At 38.6% G+C, this 13,816-nt stretch overlaps 1 protein-coding gene across 1 annotated transcript in view; it reads right to left on the bottom strand.

Annotated features, from left to right (window-relative positions):
• The window catches only part of KLKB1 (kallikrein B1), a 28,717-nt gene extending 17,593 nt beyond the window's left edge, over positions 1 to 11,124 (bottom strand). Inside the window, 3 exon segments of the mRNA NM_214074.1 lie at positions 539 to 701; positions 10,404 to 10,462; positions 11,089 to 11,124. Of these exon segments, the coding sequence (NP_999239.1) occupies positions 539 to 701; positions 10,404 to 10,462; positions 11,089 to 11,111 (245 nt within the window). The 5' untranslated portion in view covers positions 11,112 to 11,124.
• Positions 11,125 to 13,816: the final 2,692 nt, after the last annotated feature.

Below are 13,816 nucleotides of genomic sequence, written 5' to 3'. Positions count from 1 at the left end.
TCCAGACATGTGGTCGGGGGTCAGATAGCAAGTATCTCTCTTGTTCAGGTGAAATATTCACCTATTTTAGACACTTTCTTGACATAACACCTAACCCAATAATTTTTCAAGTGTTTTCTTTGAGTTTTTGGATAGAAAAAGACTACCTTCAGGAGTTCCCTGGTGGCCTAGAGGTTAAGGATTCAGCATTGTCATCACTGTGGCTCAGGTTTGATCCCTGGCCTTGGAATTTCTGCATGCCACAGGCGCAACTAACTAACTAACTAACTAACTAAATAAATGAAGAGACTACCTTCTACTATGGTAAGTGAATGTAACAATTGTTTAAAATGCATATTTCTAGGCTCAAGAGACTTTTGTTCAGTAGGTCTGGGCCTGAGCCTAAGAATCTGCTTAGATTAGAACTATTCCAGGTGATTCTGATGGTCCTTGAACCCCACTTAGAAACTTAACCCTGCTGTATGTTACCTTTTTGCACACAACTTATTCAATTTTGAAAAGTGACTGGCTTCTCCAGCAGTGAAACTTCAACTTTTACCTTTTGTCTGTGACACTAGTTGAATCTGCAGGAAGAAAACTAAACAGCAAACATCTAGGATGGAAGGTGCACATCATCTGGCAGTGTCGGGCACTAGGGGTGTACATGGCAGATACATCCCCACCTCGGAAGAAGGTATTTTTATGTAGTTGAGGCAAGCATCCTGTGATAGAATCATTTAAAAGAAGAGAGACATCAATTTGGAACAAAGGCAAATAATAATTTTAACAGAAATGTATCTATGCTCTGAACCTTCTGACTTTGTACATGGAATATCCAAAGACCTTTATGACATGAATAATTACAGAAGTGAGTCAGACAATGAGACACCAACGTCAAATGCTTTCACTGACATGTGGAATCTGAAAAAAGGACACAATGAACTTCTTTGCAGAACAGATACTGACTCACAGACTTTGAAAAACTTTTAAGGAGACATTTCAGGGGGTGGGGGGACGCACTGGGGTCGTGGGATGGAAATCCTGTAAAACTGGATTGTGATGATTATTGTATAACTATAAATGTAATAAATTCATTGAATAATAAAAAAAGGAATGAAACATATTATGGTATTATGTATGATGTCGAAGTTATTTTATGGGTACTTCTATATTAAAAACTCAGTTGATTTTTATTAACCATACAACAATTTGTACAAAAATTATTCCACTCACAAATGCAGGCTTATCTTGGTTTCTCCCTGCCTTCTAATATTCTATAAAAATATCATTTATTAAAAGTAACAATGTATGATCTCTCTTTCAAAACACCTGCAGGACAAACTTCCACAGTAGAGTCTCATAACAGCTCTGTAAGCAAAGCTAGAGACAGGTTTTATCATAAGCATCCCTCCCCCTTTTACTAAAGAAAGAGGTTAAGTAAGTGAGTCTCAGAGCAGTACAGGTTTGCCCAAGAACACCACAGAGCTAATGAATGTCTTGGGACATAAACCTAAATCTTCTGACTCCCAAACTTGTTCTCTTTTCTTGTGTGCAAGGTTAAATGCTGTTCCTCATCTCAGTTTAACTCAAGCAATCTAGCAGTTATTAAATATTTATTACTTTAGGAATGAGTTCAAATGAGGCAATATTTGCTCGACATCTGCAAGCTCTATTTTTCGATAGTTTGGGCAGGTGCACACATATGCCAAACTGAAAATATTTTTTGAACTCTTTGCTGTTTAGCATTGCTCAAGACTGGTGTCAAAGTCTGCCTAATAAGACTTTCCAACTCAGGAAGAACATTCACTTTTGTTGGTCAACAGTCCATTAACCACAGCATATTCCAAGGACAACCTTGTCCATTCCCTACGGCAGTAAGCACACCTCAACTTTAGTAATACCTATTTTTTACATCAGCAGAATGGGCAGTTTAGACACATGCATTTCTTTTCTTTCCTTTTCTTTTTTTTTTTTCCTTTCTTTTTAGGGCCACACCCATAGCATATGGAAACTCCCAGAGTAGGGGTTGAATGGGAGCTATGGCTGCTGGCCTATACCACAGCCACAGCAACGCAAGATCCAAGCCACATCTCCAACCTACACCACAGCTCTTGGCAATGCCAGATCCTTAATCCACTGAGCAAGACCAGGGATTGAACCCGCATCTTCATGGATAGTAGTTGGATCTTAACCCGCTGAGCCATAAGGGGAACTCCAGACACATGCATTTCATTAAGCCCTGAAGATAAACATCTCCTCTGCCCCATCCCATCCCTCTGGGAATTCTGGCCCTGAGCTCTCCCTATTATGGTATCCAACCCAGCAAGATCTTTTCTCCTCAAAGATGATGCCAGGATGATTAAGCCATGGGTGAAGTTTATATTTAGAAAAAGCAGAGATCTCTTCGGGTAGAAGCTTCTGGGAATACAAGCTGCCAAGTGTACAAGCCTGGATTTCATATACTCACACAAAACACTGAGCAGTTCATCCAGTGACAGTCTCTACTGCAAAGTGGCCTGTGTTTTAGACAATGGGTGCTTTTGGCTGATTCATAATTATCAAGCAGCCATCCTCCCCCATCCCAAACAATGGCTGGTGCTAGCCTAGGAGTTCCCATTCTGCAGTTGAGCCTCTGTGAACTGCCACGTGGCTCTGCTGATGAAAGGGGGTAACTAGAAATATTCCAACTTTGGAGTGTAGTAGAAAGAAAGTTCTAATAAGTGGTCTTGCTTATCCTCATAAGTTGGTAATAATGACTGTGACCATGGTGGTAATGATGACAAAAATGACAGGCTTGTTTGTATATTTTAGAGTGTATGTAAAGCACTGTTATATAAGTTAAAACATAAAATATTATGTTATATTATGTCACACTAGCCCCTGTGTCCAAGGACTTTGGGTAGGTTATTCAGTCTTGTTAAAAAAAAAATTTAAATGATCAATAAGAAGAAAAGCATTTTAATTTTTAAAAATTGGGCTAAGGATATGAAAAAGTCATTTGCAAAAGAAATACAAGCAACTGGAGTTCCCATCGTGGTGCAGCAGAAACGAATCTGCCTAAGATGCAGAAGGTTGCAGGTTTGATCCCTGGCCTTGCTCAGTGGGTTGAGCTGTTGTGTAGGTTGCAGACCTGGCTCAGATCTGGCATTGCTGTGGCTGTGGTGTAGGCTGGCAGCTGTAACTCCAATTTGACCCCCAGCCTGGGAACCTCCATGTGCTGCAGGTGCAGCCCTAAAGAGCCAAAAAAAAAGAAAAGAAAAGAAAAAAAGAAGAAAGAGAAGCAACTAGTAAGTCTCTGAAAAATAGTAAGAATTATAAATACAGGCAAGGTAAAACAACTACATGCCATATTACTCAACAGATTAACAAAAGTTTTCAATTAACCAATGTTGATATACTGATTTTAGTTGAAAATGACAAAACAAACAAACAAAAAACTAGTTCAAAGTGACTCAAGTACAGATGAAGTATAGTGGTTCAAAAGCCAGAGAACTTGTGCTGCGTCTGGAATAATTGGACTTCATGCTAAGCTGATCCTATCAGACACAATTTAATTGTCTTCATACATTTGCTTTATTGTAAAGTGTTGTCTTTTCCCTCAAGCTCCACACAATGGCAAGATGAGGCCAGAAACTCAGGCCTCTGCATTCTAACATAATTGAAGTCTAATCAGAGGGAAAAAAAAATGAATCTTATGTCTAGAGGTTGAAAGACTTTGGCTCTGGTCAGGTCATTCCAGACAGCAGGATGTGTGTGTTTTCTCAATGGTCAAGCCTGCCTGGGTCACATAGACCCTAATTGAGAGGCTGCAGTTTGAAGAAATAAGTTAACGATATTGTTTCCAGAAGGGTGAATATATTTAGGCCACCCAAACATAGACGATTTTTAGAATTGACCTAAGTGGGGTAAATGTTTACTCTTCCTGGAAGATAATTTTATGGTGCATGTCATAAAACCTACAAAAATATGCACATCTTTATATCTAGTATTTTCAATAAATTCTGAAAATTTATTCTACAGAAATATATGGGTATAAGAATGCGCCTGCAAAATACCATGAATACATGGACTGGAGCTCAACTTCTCCCCTAAAAACAACAAAATTCACAACTAAAGACAGCATTCTTCACCCAAGTGGACCGGAAACCTTAAAAAAAATATCCTACTCCAGAAGAAAAAGAGGAGGACACATCAAGAGGTAGGAGGGGCGATTTCATGATATAAACAACCCCATAACTCCTGCGTGGGAAGCTCCACAGACTGGAAAGTAACTGGTTCACAGAGACTCACCTACAGGAGTGAGAGTTCTGAGACCCACATCAAACCCTCACGTGTGGGGATCTGGCACTGGGAGAAAGAGCCCCTGGAGCATTTGGCATTGAAGGCCAATGGGGCTTGTGACAGGAGCTCCATGGGACTGGGGGAAACAGAGACCCAATTCTTAAAAGGCGCACACAGATTTTCACATGCATTGGGTCTCAGGGCAAGGCAAAGTCTCCATAGGAATCTGGGTCAAATCTGACTGCAATTCTTGGAGGACATCCTGGGAAAACAGGGGTGAATGTGGCTTGTTGTGAGGGAAGGACATTAGAAGCAAAGATCTCGGGAATATTCAGTAGCTGCCTTTCTCTGGAGGTGGCCATTTTGGGAAAATCTGGCTGCACCCGTCAATCAGCATTGAGAAGCCCCAGGGCAAACAACAATCCAGGTGGGATCAAAGCCCCGCCCCTCAATAAACAGGCTACCTAAAGACCCTCAGCACACAGCCACCTATAATCCCATACAGAAACTAAGCCCCACCCACCAGAGGGATTAGAATAAGCTCCACCTACCAGTGGGCAGGCATCAGCCCCTCCTATCAGGAAGCCTACAGCAAGCCCCCATACTGACTTCAGCCACAAGGGGGGCAGACACCAGAAGTAAGAGAGGCTCTGAATTTATTATCTGTGAAAAGGTCACCACACCAAAAACCTATAAAAATGAAAAGACAGAGGACTATAACTCAGATGAGGGAGAAAGGAAAAACCCCAGAAAATCAGCTAAGCCATGAGGAGATTCTCAGCCTCCAGGAAAAAGACTTTAGACTGTTGTTGCTGAAAATGATGCAAGACATTGGAAATAAACTGGAGGCAAAGATGGATAACTTGCAGGAAACACTGACCAAAGAGATACAAGATATAAAACTTAAACAAGAAGAGATGCAAAATACAATAACTGAAATAAAAAATTCACTAGAAGCAGCTAACAGCAAAATACAGGAAGCAGAAGAACGAATAAGTGAAGCAGAGGACAGATTATTGGAAATTATGGATGTGGAACAGAAAAGAGAAAAAGATCGAAAAGAAATGAAGAGAGTCTAAGAGAACTCTGGGATAAGGTTAAACGCATCAACATCCATATTATAGGGGTGCCAGAAGGAGAAGAGAGAGAGAAGGGGACAGAAAAAATATTCCAAGAGATAATAGCCAAAAACTTGGGGAAGGAATCACTCAAATCCAGGAAGCACAACGAGTACCATATAAAATAAACCCAAGGAGGAATATACCAAGACACATATTAATCAAACTGATCAAAATTAAAGACAAAGAGAAAATCTTGAAAGCAGCTAGGGAAAAGAAACAAATCACATACAAGGGAACCCCAATAAGGTTATCAGCAGATTTTTCAGCAGAAACTCTGCAGGCCAGAAGGGAATGGCATGATATACTTAACGTGATGAAAGGAAAAAACCTCCAACCAAGATTACTTGACCCAGCAAAGCTCTTGTTCAGATTTGAAGGGGAAAGCAAAACCTTCACGGATAAGCAAAAGCTGAGAGAATTCAGCAACACTAAACCAGCCTTATAACAAATACTAAAGGAACTTCTCTAGGCAGAAAAGAACAAGAGAAGGAGGAAAGAAAAAAGACCAGCAAAAACAAATCCAAAGCAATTAATAAAATGGCAACAAGAACATACATATCAATAATTACCTTAAATGTGAATGGACTAAACGCCCCAACCAAAAGACATAGACTGGCTGAATGGATACAAAAACAAGACCCATATATATGCTGTCTTCAAGAGATCCACTTCACAACCAGTCAATCACTGATGAAATGAAAGAGGAAATTAAAAAATACCTAGCAGCAAATGACAACAAAGATACGACACTCCAAAACCTATGGGATGCAACAAAAGCCATTCTAAGAGGAAAGTTTATAGCAATACAAGCCCACCTCAGGAAACAAAAAAAGCTCAAATACATGACCTAACTTTACATCTAAAGCAGCTCAAGAGAGAAGAACAGACAAGACCTGAAGTTAGTAGAAGGAAAGAAATCATAAAGGTCAGAGCAGAAATCAAGGAAATAGAAACAAAGAAAACGATAGAAAAGATCAATGAAGCGAAAAGCTGGTTCTTTGAGAAGATCAACAAAATTGATAAACCCTTAGCCAGACATACCAAGAAAAAAAGAGAGAGGACTCAAATAGAAAAAAATTAGAAATGAAAAAGGAGAAGTAATAACAGACATCACAGAAATGTGAAGGATCAGAAGAGACTACTATGTGCAACTAGATGCCAATAAAACAGAAAACCTAGAAGAAATGGACAAATTCTTAGAAAAGAACAATCTTCCAAGACTAAACCAAGACGAAATAGGAAAGATGAATGGACCAATCACAAGTACTGAAATTGAAACTGTGATTGAGAAACTTCCAACAAACAAAAGTCCAGGACCAGATGGCTTCACAGGCAAATTCTATCAAACATTTAGAGAAGAGTTAACACCTCTCCTTCTGAAACTATTTCAAAAAATTGCAGAGGAAGGGACACTCCCAAAGTCATACTATGAGGCCACCATCACACTGATACCAAAACCAGACAAAGATACCACAAAAATAAAAGAAAACTACAGGCCAATTTCACTGATGAACATCGATGCAAAAGTCCTCAACAAAATACTAGCAAACCGCATCCAACAATACATGAAAAGGATTGTACATCATGATCAAGTGGGATTTATCTCAGGGATGCAAGGGTTCTTCAACATCTGCAAATTCATCAGTGTGATACACCACATTAACAAACTGAAGAATAAAAACCACATGATCCTCTCAATAGACACAGGAAAAAGCCTTTGACAAAATCCAACACCCATTTCTGATAAAAACCCTTCAGAAAGTGGGCATAGACGGAACCTACTTCAACATAATAAAGGCCATATATGACAAACCCACAGCGAACATCATTCTCAATGGTGAAAAGCTGAAAGAATTCCCACTGAGATTAGGAACAAGACAAGGATGTCCGCTCTCACCACTACTCTTCAACATAGTTTTGGACAACCTAGCCACAGTAATCAGAGAAGTAAAAGAAATAAAAGGAATCCAAATTGGAAAGGAAGAAGTAAAACTATCCCTATTTGCAGATGACATGATACCATACCTAGAGAATCCTAAAGACACTACCAGAAAACTGTTAGAGCTCATCCATGAATTTGGCAAAGTCACAGGATTCAAAATTAACACACAGAAATCGATGGCATTTCTATACACTAACAATGAAAGATCAGAAAGAGAAATTAGGGAAGCAATCCTGTTTACCACTGCATCCAAAAGAATAAACTACCTAGGAGTAAACCTACCTAAAGACACAAAAGACCTGTACTCTGAAAACTATAACACACTGATGAAAGAAATCAAAGATGACACAAATAGGTGGAAAGACATACCATGCTCTTGGAGTTAATATTATCAAAATGACTATACTACCTAAGGCTATATAAAGTTTCAGTGTCATCCCTGTCAAATTACCAAGGACATTTTTCACAGAACTCGAACAAAATATTTTAAAGTTTGTTTGGAAGCACAAAAGACCCAGAATAGACAAAGACATCCTGAAAAAGAAGAATGGAGCTGGAGGAATCAGGCTCCCTGACTTCAGACTAGACTACAAAGCAGCAATCATCAAAACCGTATGGTACTGGCACAAAGACAGAAATATGGATCAGTGGAACAGGATAGAAAGCCCAGAATTCAACCCACTCACCTACAGCCAACTCATCTATGACAAAGGAGGCAAGAATATACAACGGAGAAAAGACAGCCTGTTCAATAAGTAGTGCTGGGGAAACTGGACAGCCACATGGAAAAGAATGAAACTAGAACACTCCCTAACACCATACACAAAAAGAAACTCCAAATGGATTCAAGACCTAGATATAAGACCAGACACTATAAAACTCTTAGAGGAAAACATAGGCCAAACACTCTCTGACATAAATGACAGCAACATCTTCTCAGATCCACCTCTTAGGCTACTGACAATAAAAACAAAAATAAACAAATGGGACCTAATCAACCTTCAAAGTTTCTGCACAGAAAAGGAAACCCTAAATGACACAAAAAGACAACCCATAGAATGGGAGAAAATCTTTGCAAATGAATCGATTTACAAGGGATTAATCTCCAAAATTTATAAACACCTCCTACCACTCCATATCAAAAAACAAACAACCCCATCAAAAGATGGGCAGAACATCTAAACAGACAATTCTCCAAAGAAGACATACACATGGCCAAAAAGCACACAAAGAGATGTTCAACATCACCCATTATTAGAGAAATGCAAATCAAAACCACTCTGAGGTACCACCTAACACCAACCAGAATGGCCATCATCCAAAAGGCTACAAACAAGAAGTGTGGAGAAAAAGGAACCCTAGTACACTCTTGGTGGCATAGTAAATTGGTGCAATCACTGTGGAAAAAAGGATTGAGATGCCTCAGAAAACTACAAATAGAACTCCCATTGGATCCAACAATCCCACTCTTGGGAATCTACCCAAAGAAAACCATGACTCGAAAAGACACATGTACTCCGATGTTCACTGCAGCACTATTTTCAATAGCCAAGACATGGAAACAACCTAAATGTCTACTGACAGAGGAGTAGATCAAGAAGAAGTGGTGCATATACAAAATGGAATATTACTTGGCCTTAAAAAGGAATGATATAGTGGCATTTTTAGCAACATGAATAGTCATAAAAATTATCATGCTAAGTGAAGTCAGTCATACAATGAGACACCAACATCAAATGCTTTCACTGATCTTTGGAATCTGAAAAAAGGACAGACCGAACTTCTTTGCAGAATAGATGCTGACTTTCAGACACTGAAAAACACTTATGATCTCCGGAGGAGACAGTTGGGGTGAGGGGGGATGTGCTTGGGTTGTGGGATGGAAATCATGTGAAATCAGACTGTTATGATCATTATACAACTACGGATGTGATAAATTCATTTGAGTAATAAAAAAAGATATAAAAAAACCCAAAATACCATGAACAGAGAAGAATATTAAGCCCCAAAACATGACATACATTTATTTGCATGAAAAGGATCACTATCCATGGGAAACATAAGTTACAAAAAAAGTATTTAGAATTAATAACATCTTTGTTAAATGTATAAAGATATGTGCAGAAAAAAGATCTGAAAGACTAAACAAAAGATTTTTAACAAAGGCTGTTTCTGAATCGTAAGACTACAGACAATATGTAGTTTCTCATTTTATGCTAATTTGCACCTCTAGTTTTCCTAGCATGATCATAATTTTTTTGGTCAAAAATAACAAAATTGAAGTGGCCATGTTCAAAGCACCTCTGGTTTCTACTTCTTAGCATTCAATGGATTTGTGCATGATAACAATTATGGCTCAGAAGAGCAAATAGTAGTGAGGGGACAGGCGGAGGTATGTTTGGTTTAGGCGGAAAAAATCTTTTTCCTTAAGAAATTATATTTCTTTTCAAACATAACCCTTACTCAAGAGGTGTTTATCCCATCCCTTGCGATGTGGTCTTCTTATGTCAACATAGATTTAGAAACCCCCCATAATGGTGGCACTGTAGAAACTCCATTCTGCAATGATTAATGAAAAACTGTGTCCAGAGTCATCCTTATTCTCTGGAAATTTAATGGAATGGATAGAAAGAGAAATAAGATCAAAACCTGATGTTGAAACTCAATTAAATATAAACCAGTTACTTTCATTTCTGAAATGTTTCCCCAGAGGTCTAAAAGAGTAAGCCAACCTAATGAGTACATACTATGATGATACTTGGGTTGGACCCAGACACTGTAAAATGCCTAGAGCCCTTTAGAATATTCATATAAGTTGATTTTCTAAATGTTGATCACAAAAATAAAGAGTCCACTGCTTTGTGGAGTGTCATTTCCAAAGAGAAGTTTCTGTTACCGTCTGCCCAGGACATTCTCACTTCTGGGCTCCTCCCTCTGGTGTATCTAGAGCAATACATCTGAAAAGTGGTAGTGGGTACTGAACCTTAAAAGGATATGTGTCCTGAAGGGTGGATGTCTCACTTGATTATTTCTCTCCCATCCATCTCTAACTTTATGTCTTATAGATAATCCACACTCACCACAGGAAACTGCAGCAAACAGGCACATGAAGTAAACTGCTTGTCTGAATGAAATTATCCTAAAAGAGAAAGAAGCAAACACATGACCCTGCTGCTTGTAGATCATATTTACCATGAACCTTAATTTGGTGATACAGATTTTCTTATAAATGTCTATTCTTATAAAAAGGTGATACAGATTTTCTTATAAATGTCTGAATTGCAAATCTAAGCTCACAATTACCAGTAGAGAAAGCAAAGGTTTTCTTTATCTTCTGTACCCAAGGACTTGGCACAAGATATAATTTGAGACCACTAGACTACTGTTGTGTTTATTGCTCATTTGGCACCTGTGGTCTTAGGAATTGTGGAAAGTGAACTGATAGAACGGAGTTAAACACTTGTGAAGCCTCTTGATTTGAGCAAAAAGAAAACTATTGTAAACCATGGCAATGCTATCAGTCCAGAAGCCCTAAGGAAAGATACTCAAAATATTCAAACCCATTTAAAATTTTTAAATCAGTCAATATTCTCTTTGATTTAACAGTATCTTCCACTCAGCTCCACAGATGAGAACATCAGTTCCATCTCCATTTTCTAAATGCACAGAAAATTAGAACATCAACTAATAGCTTCTTCATCAAGTAAGTATAGTACCTCACGAAAAATCTATTTGGAAACAATCAGAATAATAGAAGTTCTCTACCTGAAAAGCACAATTACTTCCATGGCTCTGGAGGTGAGGAGGTCTCTCGCTCCTGAAAAATGGCTGGTCTTCAAGCTTTCCTAATAGGGCTCTGTGGGCAGTATTTGCTTGGCTCTGATATTGACTTTGGTTTTCCGCCAACAGTTTCAACTTTTTGTCTTGTCAACATATCCTATGAAAGTCCCATTCCTGTGTTCCGCTGTTTAATACCTTAACTGTTTCATAATAGGACCATAGAATTCATGCACAAGTTTTCATTCTTAAAAGTGTCCTATAACATTCCCAGTTATTTGGGGTCATAAGAAATCTTGTCTAACTGGACTTTTCCAGTATAATGGCCCAGCTACACAACTGAATAAGGGGTGGGAATGGACAGATCATCCTGGAAAGCACAAAGAGAATTTGACAAGTGATATCAATGCCTGCCTAATCCTAGTGAAAGGATCCTATAACAGTGAAGTTTTAAGGATGGAAGGGAACTGGTCAAGGTTTAGGTCTTCTTCCCACCCAATTCAGGAAATAAGACTCTTTATTTCCAGGTCCAAATCCGGTCTGTTTTTGTAAATAACGTTTTATTGGAACACAGTCATGCTCATTCATTCCTGTATGAGTCATGCTTGTTTCACCCTACAGAGTTAAGTAGTTGTGACAGAGACAGAATGGCCTGCAAAGCTGAAAAGACCTACCATCTGTCCTTTTTCAGATAAGGTGGGCACTCCTAGTATGGGGTTCAGACTTCTCTGTCAGGATACCTCAACCTGAAAGAAACACACTGGTTTTCTCAAGAGCCTGTTCCTGCTCAGGGAATTCTATTTTATTGTTATTTTTAAGGAAAATTCTCCCTCTTTTTTGAAATATACTTCCTTGCCATTTCTGCCCCTCATTCCTAGATTGACCTACTAGATTCACAACAAATGATTGATCCTTCTTTTTGAGCTTTTAAAAATATTTAAAGATTATAATTCCTTGCCCACTACATCTCCATTGTTTCCTAATTGTTCTTCAAAAATGCAATACATCTTTCTGGCTAGTAAATTAGATTTTTAGGGAGTTGGTTCTTAAATATTTATTGTGTTGTTATAGCAATGCAGAACTGTACTCATTAAAAATGTAAGATAGTGTCACCAATGAAATATTTTCTGGCTGTAATTAAGCAGCATATGTCAAACATACATGCTGCACTGACTTTTAGATTCGGAGCATCAACGGATACACCAGCAAACAACAAAAGGGAATCCTCTGGTTTGTGCAGTATTAAAGAATTTAAATTTACAGTTTCACTTGCCACCAGTCTTTTCAGGAAAAAAAATGACTAGGAAAAAAAAAAAACAACAACAAACTACCCTGTCTCCAAATCACAGCAGAAACACTCTGAGGTTGTTCCCCTAAAAGGTGTGATTATCAGTTTTAACCTACTTAAATATAATTGGTTTCTTTTGAATTTTTTTTTACAGTGGAACATAAAATGTGTTCTCATGATGCAATAAAACTAAAGCTTTCCTTGTGGATTCAGAAGAACCAAATCAGATTGAAGTTGAAAAGAGAGCGTGGTAGGCAGAATTCTAAAATGTTTCCCAAGATTTCCTACTCTAATCCCAGGACTGAAGATGTTGGGATACCCTGTCTGTCCACAATTGTATTGCATTACAACAAAAGCAGTTTTTGCAGTTGTAATTAAGCCTACTAAATGATCGACTTCAAGCTAATCAAATGGCGATTACCTGCATGGGTCTAATCTCATCACATGAGCCCTTTAAAAACAGCTTTCTTCTGCTATTAGCATAAGAGAAGCTTGAGAGATTCAGTGTGAGAGGGGTTGGACAGGAAGAGAGCTCTCTATTGCTGGCTCTGAAATGGACAGGGATGGTAGCAAAGACCACAGAGTGACCTTTAGGACTGAGAGTGGTCTCTGGCCAGGAGCCAGAATGAAAATTAAGAATTCGGTTCTGCGAGGAACTGAATACTTCCAACAAACTTAATGAGCTTGGAAGAGGATTCTTTCCCAGAACCTTCACACCTTGATTTTGAGCTTGTGAGTTACTAAACAGAGAACCCAAAGTTCACCTACATATAAACAAAAGTGCAAATTATTAAAATTAATGTTGTTTTAAGATGCTATTGAACAAAAGAAAAAAATAAGATGAAGCCCTAAAATCATGAGATACTTTTCTTTATCCTGACAAACACTAAGTTGTTTTTGCTTAAAAGTGAAAGATAATCAATGTGAACAAAATAGCAAAATCCTCACTTTTTGGATGGAAAGTAGGGTTGAACAGCTGAAACTCAGCATCTGGAATGTGGGACTCAACCCCTCCCAAGGTTCTCTCCATTTCTTATCTCTGCATCCTCTCTACTCATCATCTTCATTCCAACTCCTAGCAGCTGCTCCAGAAGTTCAACTGCCAGTCTATCCCCAGTCCTACAACTTGAAGTTTCTACCCGAGGAGATTAACTGTCTCTCTTCTTCAATTCCAGCTTAAAAAAGTCACAGGGGACACTCTGATTGGATCCCACTTGGGTTAATCAATTTTTGTCGAGTGGAAACACCTAAGAACACAGGCAGGATCAGTTAGAACCACATACTTAACAACGAGTGTGTTTGGGGGAAGCCAACGGATGAGGAGAACAGAAAAAAAGGTAGAGGAGATTTATCACTGCTAATCCTAGAAAAAGGGGGTGTCTAGGCAGATTTAAAAAATCTTTAATGTACCCACTAGCCTCTTGTTTG

This window comes from Sus scrofa, chromosome 15 (genome assembly GCF_054392235.1).
Source record: "Sus scrofa isolate SSC_HxYL_T2T_F1_AM1 chromosome 15, Sscrofa_HxYL_maternal_Yorkshire_Landrace_v2.0, whole genome shotgun sequence".
In the NCBI taxonomy this organism is placed as follows: Eukaryota; Metazoa; Chordata; class Mammalia; order Artiodactyla; family Suidae; genus Sus; species Sus scrofa.
The sequence above is the reverse complement of the archived record's forward strand: the minus strand, read 5'-3'. Positions and strand labels throughout refer to the sequence as shown.